This window comes from Malaclemys terrapin, chromosome 6 (assembly GCF_027887155.1).
Source record: "Malaclemys terrapin pileata isolate rMalTer1 chromosome 6, rMalTer1.hap1, whole genome shotgun sequence".
Classification (NCBI taxonomy): domain Eukaryota; kingdom Metazoa; phylum Chordata; order Testudines; family Emydidae; genus Malaclemys; species Malaclemys terrapin.
This window is the reverse complement of record NC_071510.1, coordinates 130,119,212-130,141,450: the sequence shown is the minus strand read 5'-3', so window position 1 is coordinate 130,141,450 and position 22,239 is coordinate 130,119,212. Positions and strand designations below refer to the sequence as shown.

The following is a 22,239-nucleotide window of genomic DNA, read 5'->3' as shown; positions in this document are numbered from 1 at the left end:
ACCCTGGTCGCTGGAAAGCCATGGTGTGAGCTAATGGGAGACCTTTCGGACATCGGGAGATGAGGAAGGCTGAAAGTTTCTTTTATTTAGCAACATTTCCATGGTGCTCAACTCCTGAATCTTAGAGCCGTTTGCAACCCCCAGTGACGCCTGAAAGTATTGTCAGCTCCATTTTACAGATGGGGAAACTGACGCACAGAGCGGTGGAAAACTAGCCTGGATCTCCTGTGAAAGGTTTCCGGGTAGCGGTGGCCCCTTCTTGCTCAGCAGCTCTGCGAGCTCTGTGAGCGCACCAGCCAGAGTTGCTGCCTTTAGGGACAAAAACTGGGTTCTGCTGCTGCCCTTCTCCGGGGAGCTTTGCAGAACCAGCCCAGCGGCGGGAGAGGGAGCCGCCAGTCTCCATTCCCTCTGGTGCATCAGCAGCAGAACTGCTTCTTAAGTTCCACTCAGCTCCACCTGTGCAAACCCACTGAATGCAAAGGAGTTGCACAGGTGACACCGAGAGCAGCACCGTATGACTGGGGACGATGGGGGAGAAGGAAAGAACACAACTCAACTCTCGGGCACCAGGCTGAGTCTGCAGCCCGGGCAGCAAAGCGGGGGAAATCCTCTCTTTGCTCACAAGCTGAGCGTGTTTGAGCTGGGAGCACGGGAAGAGAACGAGGAACGTGGGTGGGTAATACTCCTTCCCTGACGCTCCAGAGCAATGGTTTACAAGAGGGTACGTGAGCTCTCGTCGGGGCAGGCTTATCCCTTACAGATCTTTTCATTCTCTGTTTTCATGGGTGTATTAGCACCGATCTGAGATGGTCTGAATGCTGCTGCTCCAGAGGGGTTGGAGGAGACGGCGGGAGGGGAGACGGGCACTTGTGGGAGTGCTGGGTGACAGCAGGCCCCCGGATTAGACATTCGTTCGCACTTGATACGGCAGCTGCTGGGCTCTGGGCGGATATCGTGAGCGCAGAGCGCATGGGCAGGCTGGTCTCGGCAGCCGTGCAATAAATCGCTGGGTGAGAGCCATGCGTGAGATCAGGATCGGGCCCCGGGGAGCTGGTTCGCCCTGGATCAGGTTGGTTTGTGAGCGTCAGATGGGGGAGGGGTGGTTTTGCTGGTTTTGATTAAAGTGAATTTTCATGCCGGCAGAACACCCCTGCCTGGCCCGGGGGTGATGCTCCCTAATGGCTCGAGCACCCTGCCAGCATGCCCCAACCTGTACTGCAGGGACTAGGAGGGTGGTGAAGCACTGGAAGGGGTTCCCTAGGGAGGTGGTGGAATCTCCTTCCTTAGAGATTTTTAAGGCCGGCTTGACAAAGCCCTGGCTGGGATGATTTAGTTGGGAATTGGTCCTGCTTTGAGCAGGGGATTGGACTAGATACCTCCTGAGGTCCCTTCCAACCCTGATAATCTATGATTCTATGACTCCCCGTAGGGGGAGATTGGAGGACAACCTCCAGGAGCTGATGGGCTGGGGCCTGGCAGACTCCTTTCCCACAGACCCGCTGGCAGCTGGCGAGAACGTTTGGCCGGTGCTGCCCTGGGCTGCATGTGAACCAGTAACCTGGCATCCTCAGTCATTGACAGATAAATTGAGATCACAGCAGCGAGAGAGGGGAAGGGTGATGGGCTCGGGGACTGTAGGGTTACCATATTTAAAAAATAAAAAAAGAGGACACTCTACAGGCCCTGGCCCCGCCCCTTTCCCACCCCCCGGCCCCGCCCCAACTCCGCCCTTTCCCCGCCCCTTCCCCAAAGTCCCCGCCCTAACTCCCCCTCCTCCCTCCCAGCCACGCGAAAAGGGCTGCCCAAGCGCAGCTGGAGCCCAGGAGGGGAAGCGCCCAGCTGGCGGCGCAGGGTCTGGAGGCTGCCCGGCAAACCATGAAGCCGGTAGCACTCGGGCTTCAGGCAGCCCCTATGCCTCCGGACCCTGCGCCCCCGGCCGGGCACTTCTCCTCCCCAGCCCCAGCTGCTCTGCTCCTCCCTGGACTCAGACTTCGGCTCTGTTTAACAGCCAAGCTACCCGAGCCAGCGCTAGCGGCTTTGGGCAGCCCCCATGCCTCCGGACTCCAGCCGCCAGCTTGACACTTCTCCTCCCCGGCTCCAGCTGCTCTGCTCCGGCGGTGCAGGGTCCGGAGGCAAGGGGGGCTGCCCGAAGCCGGTAGCGCTGGCTCGGGCAGCTTGGCTCTTAAACAGAGCCGAAGTCTGAGTCCGGGGAGGAGCAGAGCAGCCGCGGGAGGGGAAGTGCCCGGCCGGTATTTTTCCCGGACATGTTTGGCTTTTTGGCAATTTCCCCCGGACGGGGGTTTGAGTGCCGAAAAGCCGGACATGTCCAGGAAAAACCGGACGTATGGTAACCCTAGGGGACTGGGACTTGGGAGCTGAAATCGCAGCTCCACCGAGGCCCTCCTGGGTAACCCTGAGCTCTCAGTTGCCCCTCTGTGAAATGGAGACGGTGGTTCTTCCTTTCCCCCACGTTCTGTACAGTCCCTGGCACTGCTCTCGGCTGGGGCCTCTCCAGGCGGCTGAGATTCACCTCCTAGCTCAGCAGCTAGTGTAGCCGGTTGGCTTCCCTGCCTGCTGGAAGCAGCTGGACTTGGTTTATTTGAATGTCTTATTTACCCGTTATCCTGGCCACTGATTCATTTCTGTGTTGGATATTTAATCCCATCTCAGAGCCAGCTGCTTGTTGATTCGTGACAAGATAGGTCTGGTCAAATTCATCAGACGCTTCACAGGAGTGGATGCTGCCACCTTCTTGTCAGGCGTGACTCCCTCATGGGATTTTTCGGTGCAGTATTTGGCGTTGGAGTGAGAGGCCAGCCCAGCGTCCTCTCGGCTGGAGAGTCACTGAAGGTCACAGGAAAGGCCCTTTGGTTTTGCAAGCGCTGGAATGTCTGGGCCAGACTCCAGCTCAGGAAATGATATTCTGCCCGCTACTAGTTCCGGCTGCATGTGCTAGAGTTACCATATTCTGTGCCTCCAAATGGAGGACACTCCACGGCCCCCGGCCCCGCCCCCAGCCCCGCCCATACCCCCGCCCCAACCCCGCCCCCTCCCAAAAGTCTCCGCCCCCTCCCCTGCTTCCCGCGAACATTTGATTCGCGGGAAGCCTGAAGCAGGTAAGGGAGGTGTGGGGGGGAGGAGGCGCGGCCCAGGCTGGCCCCCCGGCGGCTCCAGCCTGGGTCGGCTCGGGCCCTGGGGTGCCGGCCCCGGCCGACCACCCCCAGCCCGCCCAGCACTGCCGGCCCCCGGCGGCCCGGCGCACCCCCGGGCTCCCCGCGGGCCCGGCTGACCAGCTCCCCGCGGGCCTGGCTCCCCGGCTCCCCGCCGGCCCGGCTCCCCGCGGGCCCGGCTGACCTGCTCCCCGCCGGCCCGGCTCCCCGCGGGCCCGGCTGACCGGCTCCCCGCGGGCCCGGCTCCCCGCCGGCCCGGCTCCCCGCGGGCCCGGCTGACCTGCTCCCCGCCGGACCGGCTCCCCGCCGGCCCGGCTGACCGGCTCCCAGCCCGGACCCCGGCCCGGCACCGCGCCCCCGGCTCCCCGTCCGGCCCCGCGCCCGGCCCTGCACTGCGCCCCTAGTTCCCGACCCGGCACCATGCCCCTGGCCCCGCACCGGCCCCGCACCGCCGGCCCCAGCCGAGCACCACCCAGCCCTCCCGATTTTCCCGGACATGCCCGGCTTTTGGGGATTTCCCCCCGGACGGGGATTTGAGCCCCCAAAAGCCGGACATGTCCGGGAAAATCCGGACGTATGGTAACCCTAGTGTGCTATTCTGCACTTCCTGTCCTAAACTGGAGGCTGATTAGAAGTCAGCAGGAGTAGCACTGACTTCTAATCAGTAGGCCAGTGTTTGTGCTGAAATAGTTTGCACGTTCCTCGCTAGAGGTGGCTGCGTATCAGTGGTGGGTCAGAGGGAAGGTAGGCGAAGGTACCGTGAGCCCAGTCCAAGCACGTTGTGCCAGGGGAGCTGTAGAAATGTCTGCCGTGGAATGAGCTGGTGGCATCACGCCGGCTTGGTGTTCATGCCCAGGCTCAGTGTCATGAACTCCCCAGGGGTTTAGCAGGGTGGCTGGAAGCCTGTCAGACATAGGGCAGGTGGAACCCCTTCTCCTCCGCCCGGTTCCCTCTTCTCTTCCCTGCCCGTCGCTCTGTCCTCATCTCCTTTGAACTCGGGTCAGAGAGAGTTTGGCTGTGGGGAGTGTTAGAGCAGCACTAGCCGGCTCCCCTCAGAGAGGGCATCCGGACAGCTTCCCAAGCTTCAGATCTGCCCTCCTTTGTCAGCTCTTGAAACGTATTTGCTGGGCTCTGAGCTGTGGAATAGAACATCCTCCCCCACAGCCAGGATCAGCAGCAGAGACGCGCCTGTGTAGCGTGTTCCCCTGTTCGGGGAGAGGCTGCGTCATGGGACTGTCAAGCAGCGCCAGACGAGCTGCTGGGTATTCCAGGCTCTGCACGGAGGGAGGGAGCTCGAAGGTTGGTTATTCTCCCCTTTGGTAGGGACAGCAGTTAAGCGCCCGCAGTACCTGCTCCCTGGCAGGGAATGCCCAGGTCGGTCCTGATGCTAGGGGGTTTCCGCAGCCCACCCAACGCCCTGGCCACGCACTGCAAGGCATGGGGCATCGTTGCAATGAAATGAGGTGATGGTGTCGGGCACCACAGCACAATACACAGCACCACGCCTGCTCCTGAGTCATAGTGGGCCCCGTTCTTCCACCATCTCCCCGCCTCTCTCTGCCCTTCTCAAAACCCACCACTGCTACCAATCCCTCTTTTCGCCACCCTGGCCATCCCTCTCCTCAACCCATTGCCCGGTGTTTGGCTCGGCAAGCTCCTCAGGGCAGGGCGTGCGTGTTATGAGGCTGTGAGTGCATGCAGCATCCACTTGCTGCAGGCCCTTCTCTTCCTGCTGGTCCGTGTGGTTTGCAGGATGGGGACCATTTTCATTTAGGGAGCAGCCTGCTTCGTCTCTCTCTGTTTTGGGTTCTCGCGTGTTAGGGCTCTGGAGTCTAAGAAATAAAGATGGGTTATACATGAAGAGGATTTATGTTTTTGTCTAATGTCTCTGTGCAAATGCCATGAACAGAACAAAATCCACCCTGTGCAGACTCTAGGTGCCATCTAAGTTCCACTTACGCCCTATGAGCTGACCCTCTGCACAGGGCTGGATGTCATTTGTAGGCTGCCTGCGTCTGGGGCCCTATGCATCAGGTGCCACGGGGGTGAATTCTCCCTGCTGAGCCTGGGGCTAGCCGGGTCAGCCTTCGGGCAGGTTAATGAGCCCAATTAGGCTGCAGCAGAACTGCCTGATTGGCCGGTCTGCCCGACTGGCTGAAAGGGGCCAACAGGTCTGCACTGAAGCTCAGCATCAGGTCACTGGCTGCTTAATGCTTACCCCAGCCATTGCGATGGCTCCTGTACCCCAGCCCTGCTCCAGCCTGGCTCCTGGCCTGTTCCAGTCCTGCTCCAGGCCACCCCAGCCCTGCTCCAGCCTGGCTCCTGGCCTGTTCCAGTCCTGCTCCAGGCCACCCCAGCCCTGCTCCAGCCTGGCTCCTGGCCTGTTCCAGTCCTGCTCCAGGCCACCCCAGCCCTGCTCCAGCCTGGCTCCTGGCCTGTTCCAGTCCTGCTCCAGGCCACCCCAGCCCTGCTCCAGCCTGGCTCCTGGCCTGTTCCAGTCCTGCTCCAGGCCACCCCAGCCCTGCTCCAGCCTGGCTCCTGGCCTGTTCCAGTCCTGCTACAGGCCACCCCAGCCCTGCTCCCTTGCCCAGTTTCTGACTACAGCTCTGACCCCTGGCTTTGGTGATTGACTCTTGGCTCTAACTCGGCCCCTTGGCTCAACTCCTGGTTCCTGACTCCAGCGGAGGGTGGCCAGAATACCAGATGTTCCAGCACTTCCGGGAATGGCATGGGCCTGGCTGCGTACAAGGTCACACTGCAGGGCGGGCGCCATTTTGAAAAGGCCGCTGCCTTTCACCCGTGCATGTGAGGTCACGCCAGAGGGGGCGGAGCGGCATTCCCCCCCGTCTGATACCGGACAAACCGTGTCCGGTTTTGTGTCAGTCCCAGACGGGGGACAAAAGCACCCCAAAAGCGAACGAATGGCCTGCCTACTCCGACTCTGGCCCCCGGTTCTAACTACTAAATCAGAGTGCCCACGCCCTGGTCCTGGCACCGGGGTCTGATTGCAGAGTAAATGGCATGCTGATTGTAGTAGGCTGATCATTCATTGAGCTGATTTACCAGGAGAGATGAGGGGCTGGGCCGGGCCTCGGGTTGCCTCCGGTCGTGATGGGGATGTCCTTCCAGCCGGATCTCCGTGGGCTTTCAAGATGCTACACCAGTCTCCAAAGGGCTCCAGGGCTGGTGGGATGCCGTCACCTCCAGCCACGTGCTTTTCCTTTCACATCACAGTGCGCCAATGCCATGCCGCACCGGTGACTGTCAAGCTGCCCTCCTGTGCTTTTGCTGCCCCGCCTGGCCAAAGCAAGTGCCTGCCTTGCCCGCAAGGCCGGCGACATTCGCCTTGATGGCATGACCATTTCCACGGAGAAGAGTGATTCCATTTGTCAATCACAAGCCATCCTCCGAGCCGGCTCGCAGTGTTGACTTGCTTCTCTCTCTCGTTGAGCAGACTTTCCTGCTAATGACCTGAACTCTCAGGAGCCACTAACGGCGCGCCGAAGCCGGGCCAGTGGTTTGAAGTGATACTCACGCTGACTCTGCGACCGGCTGTGTTGAACACTGTAGGCTCAATCAGCGCGTGGTGAAATAAACGAGAGCAAATCCATCATCAAATTTACTTACCGAGAAGCAGCATTTAGGCTGGGAGCTTGCACTGAGCTTTGTGCTTAAAGCTGGGATTTCAGCCTCGGGTTCTGCCTGAGTAATACGCCGTCTTCTCCCCAGACGTACGGCATTTACTCCTGGAGCTCAGGGGGAATTTTCTGAAAGGGCAAGAGCCACTCCGTTGCTTGGTTTGTGAGCGTTTTGCAAACGGCCCTTTAAGAAATGTATCTTTTGCCGAGTCAACCCTTTTATTCGGCTCCTTCCGGAAAATTCCTGATTTTTGAGATGTGGACATTGACTCCCTTCTAGAACACAGTAGAATCGAAGGTGACACTCCTAGCCCATGCTCCCCTCCTTGGGTATCTGGGCACAACAGAGGCATACACCTCTACCCCGATATAACGCTGTCCTCGGGAGCCAAAAAATCTTACCGTGTTATAGGTGAAACCGCGTTATATCGAACTGGCTTTGATCCGCCGGAGTGCGCAGCCCCACCCCCCCGGAGCGCTGCTTTACCGCGTTATATCCGAATTCGTGTTCTATCGGGTCGCGTTATATCGGGGTAGAGGTGTACATCCATAATTCCATAGATGGAACGATCCACAGATTTGAAAGGAAACAGAGATTTAGGTGTTGGAGTGTCCTGCTATTTAAACTGTGGTGTCCAACAACAAATACATTGTGTATCAATAGCATGATAGGTAATAGCTCACAAGAAGAAACTGTTGGAGCATTGATGAGGGACTGTGGATAGGGACCAGAAGGTCCCTGACTAGTTTCTTAAGGATTATTGATTGTGGGTCTCGGGAACTCAGCCAATGAAATTATCATACCTGCTCCTCTCTCTCCAGAGCCTCTCTGTGGTATTTATAGAAGCCCCAAGAGTATCTAAGCACCTCACACTCTTTTGTTAGAACATATTTATCCTCCCAGCCAGGCAGGGCAGGGCTGTTATCCTCCATGTAGCCAGAGTGACTGACTTGTCCGGATTCACCCAGGAAGTTTGTAATGGAGCAGGGAATTGAAGCCATATCTCCTGAGAGTTCCAGGCTAGTGCTGTAATCATTGGGCCATCCTTCCTCTCCATCCCTGGAGCCTTAGTTTCCCTCACAATTGACATACATTGCATTGGTTTTAAAAACCTAGAAAATTCCACTGCAAAACACATTACCTTAAGTTGCAAAAGTGCATTTCCTCCCAACACATACCCTAAAAAGCAAGGGGCTTATAAGTAACGTCAACATTCATACACGATGCAATGCTAATTACCAGCCATGAGCCCTTCACTGTCACGGTGTCAAATTAACTCTGTAGCACATTCATCTTCACTTCAACAATGCTGCCACCCTCCACACGCACCGAAGAACTGAAAGTCACACGGCAACGTGCAACCATAGCAATTTTCACCAGCGTCGCCTACAGCAAAATCTCGACCTCTGGTGTCTCTGGTTCCCACATCTGCACATTCAGACGGGCTCGCTTCAGGAAGCTTTTTCAGACGTTTCAGTGGAAGGTGCGACGAACACGAACATGATTATTAATTATTATTTCATTTACTCCTGCAGCTGCTCCAGAGCAGAGACTTGCAGGCGGACTCTTGTGAGAACCCGTTCCTGTCTGTACAGATGCTCCCGTTATCAGCTGTAGAAATATGATTTATTCATAGTTTTTAATTTCCCAGTGGCCCTCTAGAAACCGGCAATTTTCAGGAAATCTGCATTAGAATAAATAACATATGTTTTCTGCAGCGACAAGTGCTGCTGTCAAGGGGAGGAAGGGCACCAATGGTGCATCTAGTCAGAAGCATAGATCTAGGACATATACATATGTATGTGGATACGGATAGCCTGTACAGATAGCCTTGGTGACATCCTGTGTATATGGAGATATATAGGTGTGTGCAGTGTGCAAACACACACACACATTCCTAGATCCCCAGGCCCAGCTGAGCTCAATTCAACACTCTTAAATTATGCCCCTCTGTAGCAACCTCATTCCTACTTAAGGGGGCAGGAGGGACTGGTGTAGCACCAGTTACACCAGTCCTACACCACCTAGAGATGGCTCTCCTGTAGGAAAGCCTCGGGAAGCAGGCTCACCTGGCTTTGTGACTGCAGACCTGTGTAAATTATCCACAGTGAGGCCTGGAGGAGGCGAGGATCTATCTAATATCACGGCACACACAGACACACACACACACAGAGTGTGAAATGTTTATGTTTCTGGAGGAAATACGTGATGGTACCTTGTCTTATAAAGGTTTTATTGGCTTGAGTTAGGGATGATGAGTTATGCAGGTCATCTCAAGCTCATGTCAATAAAATCCCTCGTCGTCCGATGCTCTGTATGTGCCACATGTGATAAAAGAAATAAACCTCTTACAGAAATGTTTTAGGGAGCCTTTGAGCCTTTTATTGATACTATTTTTCGTATCCCTCCACCTGTAGAGCCAGGCGTCTTTAGTACATTACGTTCTCAGCTGGCGAGGATCCATTTCAGAAACCTCGAAAAATACCTAAAATAGCTTTTCTATATATAAATATGCCATGGTTTTAATGCCTGTTATCTCACGACCCTCAGGGCCAGGAAAAGCTACTGTAGATCATTTTTAGTGGTTTCCCAAATGGATTGGTTACGTTTTTTCCCTTCACAGTGGGACTCGAAGTATGAAGACTTTGTGGCTTTACAGATGGAGTGAGACAAAAATTGGTTAGTCGATCAATGTATCTATCCAGGACTTTATTCTTCATTGCATTGCATTGCATGGAATTGGTCCTTGCACACCAGCGCCACCAAAGCAGAACGGGAGCATTTCACACTTCCGTTGCACAGGCGCGAGGGACTACGCGAAACGCAGGGCAGTGGAGAGAACAGCCCAAGCGCCGTAGAATTATTTTACAGGTGACCCGTGTGACGAGTGGAATGCTGCACCTGACAGCACCGTATGGGACGGGTTCATTTAGGATGATTGGCACAAATGACTGGTGCTTCCATCCCCAGTGAGAGACTTGCCCCATCCAAACTCATGCTGACAACATATTGACTCGACAATACTCCATCATCTGTAAGCTGGCAGCATGGTCCAATGGAGAGTGAAGTGCTTTAGGAGTGAGGCGACCTGAGGGCTGGCCTCAGCTCTGCCACTGAAGTGTTCTGTGACCTTGGTCAAGTCACTTCTATGTAAAACTGGGACAATACTGCTTCCTTTGTGTCCCTGATCTATTTATAATCTAAGCTGTATGGGGGGCAGGGCCTGCCACTTATGACAGCACCTAGCACAGTGAGGCCTCTAGGTATTACTCTCATACAAATAATAGGGAATTTGGAGTATGGTGGATATTTTAAAGACAAGTAAGATTTTAATGTTGTAGAGTTTTTCAACATCAGATAATGGTGCATATGGCAGGACATTGCGGTATTGGCTTTCTCGCTGGCTTGGACTGTCTGTCCCTTGCAGCATGGGAGAGATGCTGCCATCTAGACAGAGAATCACCGAGAAGGGGTGAGCACAGCAAGCCTTTGATTAGCGAATCTCCTGGGGAAAGGCAGGACGGAAATGCTCACTGGCCTGAACTCATCCCTGGTGTAACTGAGACGACTCCCCTGGAGTTATAGCAGGGATAAATTTGGCTCTGTATTTTCCATACAAATGCCAGGAGCTCATGCGACAGGACAGGTGGATTAGAAGCAGGTGTGTGAAGGCTGAGGTGTGATACGAGTAGCGGAGACTCAGTTAAACACAGACATTGACCAGGAGATTAAACCCGCAGGGGTTTCACACGGCATGTGGGTGGCTTTGTGTCTGAGAGAGGTTGGTAAACAGACCGACAGAGCAGGAACTGTCTGCACTGAGGCAGAAGCTAAAGATCCTCCGCCGGATTCATTTCTCCATCTCTTGGACAGGAAGCGAAGGCAGAGAAGTTAATATTACTGCAGATTAAAGAGGGCGGAAGAGGTCAACTCCCCCTATACGCCTGCTTCTGGAGGTGCCAGAGGAGGCAGCATGCAGGTTCACCGGCCGAGCAGGTTACCTAATGGGCTGGGGGCTGCCCTGGTTTCTAGCCCATGGCACCCCATTGGCTGCAGGGTTGCACAGGCTGTCCCCAGGGGAGAACTGGGCCTTATGACTGGAAATAAGTCAGACAGGACAAAAAAAGGTTGGAGGAACTGGAGGGCAGCCAGGGAATGGATTTAGTGATCGGAATCTCATCAGCTACGAAACACTGAGGGGAAAGGACATGACACCGGCGATTGGATTCCAGCTTTGAGGGGACGTTTGCGTGTGGCCGCGGGGTACGCAGAGGCGTCTGGGAACGGGGCACGTGCCGCTCCCGTTCTCTATGGTCCCGTCATTTCTGTTCCTGCTGGGTAGGAAACAGGAAACATTTCTTCAAACTCCGCCCTTTGCTGTGCCCCACCATCTCGTCCTGCGAGCAGTTCCCCAAAGCAACCCGAGGGACACGCTGTTCTGAACCCGGCCCCTGGGAGGCTCTGCAGCGGGGGGTGACCCACAGAACGCCGAACGCTCAGTGCAGACAGCATCTTTAACATTCCCTTGATGGCTTCGTTTCCCTTCCGTCCCCGCCTCTCTCTCTCCAGCGGCCTGGCAGCCTGGCCTGGCTCCAGCGATAGCATTAAGGAGCCCTGTATCGATCTGGGTGTGCTGCTTTATTTTCTCTCCTTAAGAGCATGGGATGGGCTGATGAGCTCTGCCAGCTAGAGGCAAGGGGGTGGGCCAAAATTTCGCTGTAGCGCAGGGGCACTGCACAGCCCTGGGGGCCCTTGGCAGCCCCACCTCGCCCTCTGGAAGGGGGGGTGGAGACTACAGGATAGGTAGCAAGTTCGCTCAGCACCATTCAGTGCTGCAAATGGAAACTTCTCCACCTGGTGGGCGGGGGAGTCTGAACATATCAACAGATGTACTGCCACAGACCAGAGTGCCGCCTGGCCCAATATCCCTCCTCCTGGCATACCACTATGGACTGGCACGCTCCCTGTCCTGGTATCCCTCCTCCTGGCGCACTGCCACAGACCAGCGCTCCACCTGGCCCGGTATCCCTCCTCCTGGCTCTCCACCACAGACTGGCGCTCCACCTGGCCCGGTATCCCTCCTCCTGGCTCTCCATCACGGACCGGCGCTCCACCTGGCCTGGTATCCATCCTCCTGGCGCTCCACCACAGACCGGTGTAACACCAACAGACCCTGGTCATCAGGGGGCGGGATCAAACCTGAGGCCTCTAGAGCTTAGTGCATGAGCCTTGTACTGCATGAAGTAAAAGCCAACTGGCTGTTAGCAGACTCATTAATCTCTAAGTGGTCTCGGTGCCACTAGATGGGACAGAGCACCACGCCCAGGAGGTGTGTGGGTTACACCGGCGCCCCACCTGGCCTGGTATCCTTCGTTCTGGTGCTCCACCATGGACCAGTGCTCCACTTGACCCAGTTTCCCTCCTGCTGGCGCATTGCCGTGGACCAGTGCTCCATCTAGTCCAGTATCCTTGTCTCTTTTAATGTTGGATACTTCAGAAGGAGGCATGACCCCTCCTCACCCCAAACACACACACTGCACCTAACTGTCCTTGATTCCATCACAGGAGGGACATACCTCTGATCACGGCCTACCCTGACACAGGTGGGTCAATTGCCCATGTCATTTTATCCTAGCTGGCATTACTGCCAATACTTATTTTAATTCATGCAAGTGTCATGTTTGGAATCCTCCTAAACACTTGTCCTCAGTTTCCGGTGGCAGCAAGTTCCCCAGGCTGAGGTAATCTTGTGCGAGGGGATCCACCATGGATGGATTGTGACCTGTATGCTCTGCTTCTTCATCCAAAGTTCTCAAAGTGCTTTACAAAGGAGGTCACGATGGTTATTAGCATGACCATTCTACGGGTGGGGAAACTGAGGCACGAGGCGCTGAAGCAATTTGCCCAAGGTCACCCAGTAGCTCAGTGGCAGAGCCAGGAATAGAACCCAGATCTCCCGAGTCCTAGTTCACTGCTCTATCCACTGGGTCACTCTGCCATCTTAAACACTGAGCTTTCTGGGACAGGCAGGAGTTCAAAGAGAGGCAGCTCTATGTAATATTCAACACTTTGCTCCCTTCCCAGCTATCAGAAAAGGCAGTACACCGGCTCAGTGTGCAGCCGCAGCGTTTCATATGGAAATGTCCCTTTGGTTGCACAGATGGGTGACCGGCCTCGTTTCTCTGGCTTTGACTTGATTCTCTTTTGCTTGCTGAGCTTGCCAAAAATACCACCTGCTGCCAAGCCCAGAGGACACGCCAAAAGTTTGTTGCTCCTCCCCTTGCTTAAAAACAGACAAGAAAGTCTTATCCGCTGTGTTACGGTATTTGCGTTAATTCAGCCACGCACACTCTGTGCTGTCAGCAGGGGGTATGCAGAGAAAGTCACGTGGGCTGTCATTTCCCCAACCTCACATGTGGGTCTATTTTGATTTCCCTGGTAACAGAACTCCCAAGCCCATGACAGGTGATAATCTATGCCAGCAGATTTAAAACGGACGAGAGGAAGTGCTTTGTCACACAGCACGCCGTTAGCCTGTGGAACTCATTGCCACAGTATCCAACAGAGGCCAAGAGCTGAGCAGGATTCAGAGGTGGATTGGGCACGTGTAAAACAAAGATCGCCGCAGCGTTATAGTAATGATTTTGTTAAAAATTAACAAACATTTTGAACACGGAACATAACCCTTCCCGGCTCAGAGCATGAGCTGACCTCTAAATAATGGAAGTTTAGGAGGAAATGCCCTTCTGGCAGGTCGCCCCCTAGTGCCACACAGGGGTCTACCACCTTCCTTTGGAGCAGATGGCACTGAGTACTGTTGGTATCTATCTATCTATCTATCTATCTATCTATCCTTACTTCCTTCTTTGCTCCCAGTGCTCATGCACCTCTGTACCCGAGCAGGCAGACAGAGAGGATTTTCAAGGAGGTTGCTATGAAGACAAACAGACTAACGATATTTGCGAGTCCTTCTGAGGCTGTCGAGCGATAATGCAGCAGCGAGGCCGTTCAGACGCCCTCCCTTCTCGCTGAAAAGCAGAACTAAAGTTCTAAGCCCAGCCTGCAAATCTCCAACCGTCTTCAGGGCATGGAGGAATTAGCGAAGATCGCTGATAACTGGATCCAATTTACAAGGCGTGCGGCCAGGACAAAGAAGATAAATAATCTTCAGATGGGCTAATTAAAGTCTCGTTAAAGATTAATTAATGATAGTTGCAGGCGAGGCAGCCTTCCGGGGTGGTGCAGGTAGCGTGTGGGCCTCTCCGTGAGGCCGAGGTGAGCTGAAGATTAATTCTTGGCAATTCTGTGCTGTCTCTGCAAGGAAGGCACGGGGGAGTTCACGCTGTATCCAGCTCCAGACAGGCTCCCAAGTGCCCAGCACATTTCTGGTGCTGTCTCCTGATACAGAGAATTTAGCCGGGCCCTTTGCTGTCCCCTGCCCCCCACCCCCTGGAACAAATGCTTCAGGGAAGAAGCACAGGCTGCACGCGAATGCTGGTGAGTCAGAAGCTAGTGTGAGGGGGCGGCTGGGTGGAAAGGGCACCGGGAAGCCTGGCTGCTGAGCAGTGCATTAGCTTGACCTTTCGGAGAAGCGGCTCTAGCCTTTGACGGCCTCTCCAGGCCTGGGAAGGGAGGTGGGGCGCAGATCGAGTCAAAGCCGCAGGGCTGCAGAGGATGCTTGTAATGAGAAGGGCAAGAGACGGGAGCCAGTGTCGGGGTGGAGGCAGAGGAGACGGCCGGAATCAGCTCCTTCGTATGAATAATGGATCCTAAACACCCTCGCTGCAGGGGGCGGGAGCCAGGGCACTCCCCTCCCTGATACCCCAAACATATGTGCTCTGCGCCCACCATTGTGTCCCCCCCCAGCCCAGCTCCCCGATTCTGCCAGTCTCTGGGTTCTGCTCCATCACTGCACACACCCCCTGCAGCGGGCGCCGCCAGCTCCCTGGTACCCCAGTCTCTGGAGCTTCCCCACCCTTTTCGAGCTCCGTGTATTTGATTTTTCTCCGGGGAATGCCCTGATGAGCTACTCCCACCATGTGGTAGCTCTGAGATACAACAGGCTGGTCCTTCGCCCCCCTCACCGCTTCTTCCTTAAGCACTTCATCAGGTGGGTACTTCGGGGCTGCATGTTTTTAGCCTGGTGGTTGTTTCCAGCTCCTGTGGGATTCGGAGAAAGACGGCGTACGACCACAGTGCCAACTGGGTGCGGCTGCGTGGGTTGTAAGCGGTAGCTCCACAGGCAGCGAAGGGGTTAAGGGACTGGCAGGAGAGGTGGGGAATTCGGCATCGTCTCTGGCCTTGCGATGATCTGAACTGGTTTTCTGCAAAGAATCTGCTTGAATTATTTAACTGTGAGGCTCCTTGCCTGGACTCTGGCCTTCATCTGTTGTCTGAAGGCTGAAATAGCCATCAGGTGAGACGCACCTTATACCAGAGCAGGTTTCTTCTCCCTCCCCACCCTCCTCAGTGCTTTGGCCAAGGTCTGTGCCATGCTGAGGGGCTGCTTTCTCCCAACAGACACAACGCCTCGAGGACCAGGGGGAAGGATGGCCTAGGTTCAGTTAGTGTCCTCAAGCAAGCCTCTGCAGCGCCTTTTGCCTCAGTTTCCCCCCTCTCTCTTTGGCTGGAAGCGGCTACATAGGAGGGCAAATTCTTCTTCTTCTCCCTGGGACAATGTCGGTGGCATCCACGGCAGCTCTGGTTTGCAATGCAGCGTCTCAGCCTGGAGCATCTGGAATGCCCTCCCAGTCGTCACTTCACGCTGGTGTCTTCCCTGGAGCATTTTCTGCAAACCGGACTCGGCACAATGAGCCGTTTGCTCGCAGCGGGACGGGGTTTCGCTCCTCGTTTCACCCTCTGGGAAGAAAGAGCCGTTGGCGGCTTGGTTTAATGTATCTGGAGCTGCCTCCTGTGCCGCTCCCTGCTCAGTGTCAGCAAAACGGTCTGCAGCTGACGGACACCCAGGAGACCCAGACTTCGCTCGGCTGGGTGATGGACCAGGAGCCAACAGCTCTCTGGGGTTATCTATATAGAGGCTTAAATGTGTGTGATCATAAACCCGGGCCTGCCAGGCTGGTGATGTCATATGCAATACTGATGCTATCATGAAGCTCTGCGATGCTGCTGGCTCTGTGCATATGGTGTGGCGAGGCCTCCAGGGATGGGGGGGCGGGAGGGGTCATGAGCTGCTCTCGCCACGTTCATCACCTGTCTTGGCATCCCACCAGGCTGAGCTGCAATGTTCTCCCGTCCAGACACAGCGAAGGGGTGTCGGCCTCCATGTGAATTCAGGGCCCTGTTCATAGAGTCACAGAATATCAGGGTTGGACGGGACCTCAGGAGGTATCTAGTCCAGCCCCTTGCTCAAAGCAGGACCAATCTCCAACTAAATCATCCCAGCCAGGGCTTTGTCAAGCCTGACCTTAAAAACCTGTTCACACCCTGCAGACCATAGGCACCAACTCCGTGGGTGCTCCCCCCGCCCCGCCTCCTCCCCCCCTCCCAAGCACGCCGTGTCCCCGCTTCTCCCTCTCCCTCCCAGCACGTCCCCTCCCCCCCCCGCCACCTAACAGCTGTTTGGCGGCACTTAGGACTTTCCCGGAGTGAGGGGGAGGAGCTGGGACACGACGCGCTCAGAGGATGAGGTGGAGAAGGGGCGGAGACTTGGGGGAAGGAGTAGAATGGAGGCAGGGTGAGGGTGGTGCAGGAAAAGGCGAGGCCAGGGCGGGGGGTGTCGAGCACGCACCGGGCAGAGGGGAAGTCGGTGCCTATGCTGCAGATGCTGCCTCGCGGGACACGGCGCGCACCCGTGGGAAACAGGAGCAGCCCAGGATGGGAGGTGACCCCAAAGGGAGATGGGTCTGGCCAGATTTCCCCATGGGTGAGATCAAATCAACACCCACCCACCCTCTACACAGGCACTCTGCAGACTAGAGCTCCCACCAGGATTCCTGTCTGTCCATCCGTCCCCGTCCCCACAGTGACTGAACACCTCCCGAATCATGTGAAATAGAAATAACAAGAGCCTTTTCCCCTCCTCCCTCTCTCGCCGGGAGCTTGTGACTGTGTTTGTGTATTTACGCTGGCGTGAGTGTGCGAGGACATTGCAGAGGGTTTGCATGGGGTCCGTAGTGGGAATGAGTTCCAATGCAGCGGCCTGGGTCCCGACTCCCGTGCTCACAAGTCCCCCTATGGCTTGGCAGTTCCATTGTCCCAGTGGAATGGTTCTGCCAAGGGAGATCACGATTGTCATGGGCGAGGTGTCTCTCCCGTTGCTGTGGCCAGTCCCACGGTGGGCTCCAAACATCAGGCCAGAGACCTTGAACTGGACTCTGTTTCCAAGGGGTGGCCTGAGCGGAGTGGAGCATTGGGCTGATGTCTTTCTGGGAGCCCAATGCTGACCCATGCAGTGGGGCTCTAACCCCGGTCAGCGGCTATTTGGGAGCGATGGATGGTGGGTCGAGTGGAGGCCATGTTGGCTGCTCCGTCTTTGCTTATGGAAGGCAGTCTTTTCTCAAAAAGGGTGAGGAATTCTTGTTGTCATGCTCAGGGATATGAGCAGGACTGAGGAGATGACAAACCAGGGCTGATGTATATCAGAGACCTTCCTGACAGTGAGCTGTAGTAGATTGTGGAGTTGTTCCCCAGGGAAGAGGTGGGAGCCCCAGGGCTTGGATCTTTTAAAGGTCAACTAGACAGAGCACGAGAAAATCTATCTATGTCTTTTTCTATTGCCGTGGGAGCAAGTTACAGAGTGAAGTGTACATCCATGCTGGCATACCACGCCAACACCTGAGCTGTCTAGACCTGCATAGGCAGGTGCTTAGATATCGATTTTTAGGGCCAGAAAGGACCATTCTGCTCATGTAGTCTGACTTTATTCTTTGAGAGCCAAGGTGGGTGAAGTAATACCTTTCGTTGGACCAGCTTCTGCAATACAAGATATTACCTGCCCAACCTTCTTGCTAATATTCTGGGGCCAACGCTACACTGCTTTTATTTTTTGTATTATCGTAGTCCTGGGCCCGGCCCCCATTGTGCTAGGGATGGGTGAACTATGGTCAGACCTTTCCCATCTGAAACGTCTCTGGTCCTCTGAAGAAGGCACAGCCGAGCCCCAGGGTTTAGAGCAGGTGAAGGGGTTCTCCGGGCCCAACACATACGCGCGTTCCTCTCTCACATGTCCCTGGTTTTCTGCCATCCTTGGTGAAACAATTCCACTGGCCAAAGTGTTGACGCAGACTGGTCCTGACGGGTACCTTGCATTTCCCCCGTCTTGGCCCATTTAACCAGCCTGCACAATGCCTGCTCCTCTTGTTCGCTACAGACCATCAGCTTTTCCTCTCTCTCCTAATCTGCGTGTCCCCAGTTCCTCCCTCTCTTTAGACAGGACACGCTCTCTGATGCTTCTGGTACTTTCATTGTCGCCTTCGGGCTCTCTCTGGTTTGCAAATCTCCCAGGGTTGTGAGGCAGACAAAACACCAGGCTCCCACCAGGTCCTCTGGCTCAGGCCAGGGCACGCTGTCCAGAGAGGGCAGTCCTTGGGCTATCCCGTAGGCATGACACTGTCTCAAATACAAGTGACGGCTTCCTTGGGCACAGACAACTGCAGACACTGTGCACGAGAGCTCATAACGGCACACCTGGTGCTGTATTTTGCACCGCCCGCAGGTGTGTGAGGTGTGGGGATGGGAAGATGAGGTCCCTGTCCCGGAGCACTTACCATTAGCAGGCGGTCATGCATGGATATAATACACTCACACCAGCCTATTACTGGCAGATACTGAGTCATTGGGTGCGATGTTCCCTGGCTCTGCACTCTCAGGAGCGGCGCCAGTGTTTTTGCCGCCCTAGGCGGGGGTCCTTCCGCGCTCCCGGTCTTCGGCGGCAATTCTGCGGCGGGGGGTCCTTCTGCACTCCCGGTCTGCGGGGTACTTCGGCGGCGGGTCCCAGAGCGCAGAAGGACCCCCCGCTATAGAATTGCCGCCGAAGATCCGGAGCGCGAAAGGACACCCCGCCGCAGAATTGCCGCCCCCCAAATCCTGGTGCCCGAGGTGACCTAGGCGGTCACCTAAATGGAAGCACCAGCCCTGTGCACTCTCCATTAAATACAGGTGCCTGCGGGTCTGTGGAGTTTCTTACTCTTGCCCTGAAAACAGTTCAACCCCAGAACAGGTCAATGAAATTTGTGCTCCAGTCCTTTCCCCGCAGCCACCTCCCTCTCTGCACATATGCTGTCTTTGTATAATACTGTCGCTCAGCCTGGTGAGCTGTTCTCAACACTGACGTCACAGAGCAGGGGGAGAGGAAATCCCGCCACGGCAGGTGTCAAAGAGCGACGCCCTCTGGCCTGTGTTCTGCAGGAGGTCAAGCCAGAGGATCACATGGGCCCCTGTTGGCCTTGACCTCTGTGACTCTTTTGTGTCACTGACCAATGGGTAGTGCTTGGTCCTTATGTCCATGACATGAGAATAACCTCCAACTGAGACAAGCTGGAATGAACTAACTCCTTATACAGTCCATGGGTGGCGTACCCAAGCCCACTTATCCACTGACGCTTTAAAAACTCCCGCACCGCAATCTGGGTCTATGCTGGTTATGTGATATGTATGTATCTTTTCCTCCTTGCAACCGATACCTGTAATCCCTCAGAACTCAAGCCTGACCCCAGATGTACAGTACCTTCCCCCTTAACTTGTGTATATTTCATTTTAAACATTCACTTTAATACAATGTTTAAATCTGTTCTACCTGTGTGTGTGCTCTACAGAGGATAAGAGACCTAGTATTGCTGCCAGCTCCTTTTGCTCAGGTGTCGGAAGTTGTTGTTCTGGCAGCAGAAGCCCCAGGGTCCTAGGCCCAGCTCCCAAAGTGTGTGTGTGAGTTGCAGTAAGTTGCAGGGCTAACGCACACCTCGAGTGTGTCTGCTCGGGGGGTTATGCCCTCCTAAAGGGCTGGCAGCCAGCTGGCAGACACACCAATTAGGGAACCGGGTCCTGTGGGTGACCTGCTGGCCAGGTTCTGATGCACCGTAGAATCCGGCCCTCCCGAGCAATACGGGGAGCCACATGGAGGGCTTTAGAGTTGGAAGCCGGATGGTGGGGTTGGCTTTGTTGCCTCTGCCCATGAGGTCCTCCTGGGTCAGTTTCCATTGCATAATAATGGCAGTGAAATCCTTCTGCATTCAGCGTGTCCCCGCCTCTCCGCGCTTCCTCCGTCGCACAGACTGGAGCGACGGGGACGTCCCCATTAGTAATCTGGGTCTCTGCTTCCCGGCAGCCTCGCCCAAGGAGCCAGTGCTGATGTGCCGATCCAACAACTACCCCAAGGGATTCTACTGCAGTTGGCACCTACCCAGTCCCACGTACATCCCCAACGCCTTCAATATCACCGTCATGTAAGTGCCTGGGTCCCGGGGGGAGGGGAGAGGAGGGGAGTGTTGCCTCTTTGCATGGGGCAATTTTGTCTCCAGACTGAGGGCCAAATCTGGAATAAATCTGGAGTCGCTCCTTGACTGTGTGTGGACGGGAGCTGCTGGAGTGGGGAGCATAGGGGAGTTTGCACTGCAGCTGCCCACTGTCCTTGTTCTGTGGATGAATCAATGGGTTTCTGGCTCCAGGGCTGTCAGTCAGCACAAAATCCCCCTTCCCGACGGTTTCAAGTCGCGGAGAGCGCATGAGCTCGGGGCGTCCCCTTTGGAAGGAGATAACCTCTTGGGCGCTGGAGCTGGCGTGGCACCTTGTAGCCCCGGGAGGTGGGGTTGCAGTGTTGGACTGGGGGTGATGGCTAGGGTTACCATACGTCCGGATTTTCCCGGACATGTCCAGCTTTTGGGGGCTCAAATCCCCGTCCGGGGGGAAATCCCCAAAAGCCGGGCATGTCCGGGAAAATCGGGAGGGAGGGCTGGGCCGGGGTCGCGGGGCCGGGCGCGCGGGGCCGGGCCGGGGTCCAGGGGCGCAGTGCCGGGCCGGGAACCGGGCCGGGGCCGTGGGGTCGGGCCGCCGAGGGGGTGCGCTGGGCCGGGGGGCCGGGAGCCGGGCCGCCGGGGGGGTGCTCTGGGCCGCGGGGCCGGGAGCCGGGCCACCGAGGGGGTGCACTGGGCTGCGGGGCCGGGAGCCGGGCCGGGGCCGCGGGGCCGCCGGGGGGGGTGCGCTGGGCCGCGGGGCCGGGAGCCGGGGGGTCGGGCCGGGAGCCGGGCCGCCGGGGGGGTGCGCTGGGCCGCGGGGTCGGGCCGCCGGGGGGGTGCGCTGGGCCTGGGCCGCACCTCCTCCCCCCACACCCCCCCTTACCTGCCCAGGCTTCCCGCGAATTAAATGTTCGCGGGAAGCAGGGGAGGGGGCGGAGACTTTGGGGAGGGGGCGGAGTTGGGGAGGGGGCGGGGCTGGGGGCGGGGCCAGGGCCCCGTGGAGTGTCCTCCTTTTGGAGGCACAAAATATGGTAACCCTAGTGATGGCAGAACTGAGGCAGAAGCTGAGAGACGCCCCCTTGGCTACGCCCGCAGAGCCGTTTCTAAATGGGTGCAATCGCCCCCATCCACAGCACGGGAGGCTGGGGCAAGGCCCAGCTCAAACGCCAGGTCAGAGTCCCACGGCACACTGAGAAAGGGGGAGCAGGTCAGCCCGGGAGCCGGAGAAGAGTTTCACTCTGAAAGTGAAGCCAGAAAACAACAGGCTTCATGGCTGGGTTTGTGAGAAGGTGGAGAGTGGCGGGGTCTGCCTAAAGATAGACCCAAACTGGGCCACCAGACCCAACCGTCCCCGGCTTTCACCACACAGACAGAAACCCCTGTGATGGTGCAGCTGAGGCCTGAGCCAAAGAGGAGGGCCCAGGGGAAGATGGAGGAGCGAGGAGTCTCCCTAAGGCTGAGGGCAGGTCTGAGCTGAGAAGAGACATGATAATTAAGGCCAGGCTGGAGCACAGGGATACCAGCATGGCACCAGGCCTGGACCCCAGTGAGCCTGTCCCGCTGAGCGCTGATCCTCGGGGTAACGCCTGATTTCTCTTCTTTTCTGGTTTTGACAGGCATGGCCCAAGAGAGTTGGTCTGTGAGAAAGACGCTTTCCCCAAAAACAGGTGTCACATCAGATATCTCCAGCTGTTCTCCACGGTGAAGTACAAGGTGACCTTGACAGTCACGAATGCCCTGGGCAGAAACGCCACCACAATCACCTTTGACGAGTTCGCCATAGGTAACTTCCCCGGCTGGCGCTGGGCTCTCGGAGCCGGGCGGGCAGTTTGACTGGTTCTGAGTGTGGCGCGCGGCTGCCTTTCTTAGTTCCTGGGTGGTAGTGCAGGGGAGAGGTGCCAGGTTGACAGCCTTGGAACAGAGCCTTTGTTATCCACAGAACGAGATTATCCAGGGCAAAGCATGGATGTGTCCTACTCATGTTGTGCAGGGACTCCCTCGAGTCAGAAGAAGGGAATATG

General features: G+C 56.3%; 1 protein-coding gene across 7 annotated transcripts in view; it reads left to right on the top strand.

Moving 5' to 3' along the window:
* Positions 1-22,239, top strand: part of CNTFR (ciliary neurotrophic factor receptor) — a 443,800-nt gene that overhangs the window by 359,970 nt on the left and 61,591 nt on the right. For all 7 annotated transcript variants that reach the window (XM_054033198.1, XM_054033199.1, XM_054033201.1 and 4 more), the window contains 2 exons: positions 20,092-20,209; positions 21,835-22,001. In XM_054033198.1, the coding sequence (XP_053889173.1) occupies positions 20,092-20,209; positions 21,835-22,001 (285 nt within the window). The remainder of the gene's footprint in view (positions 1-20,091; positions 20,210-21,834; positions 22,002-22,239) is intronic.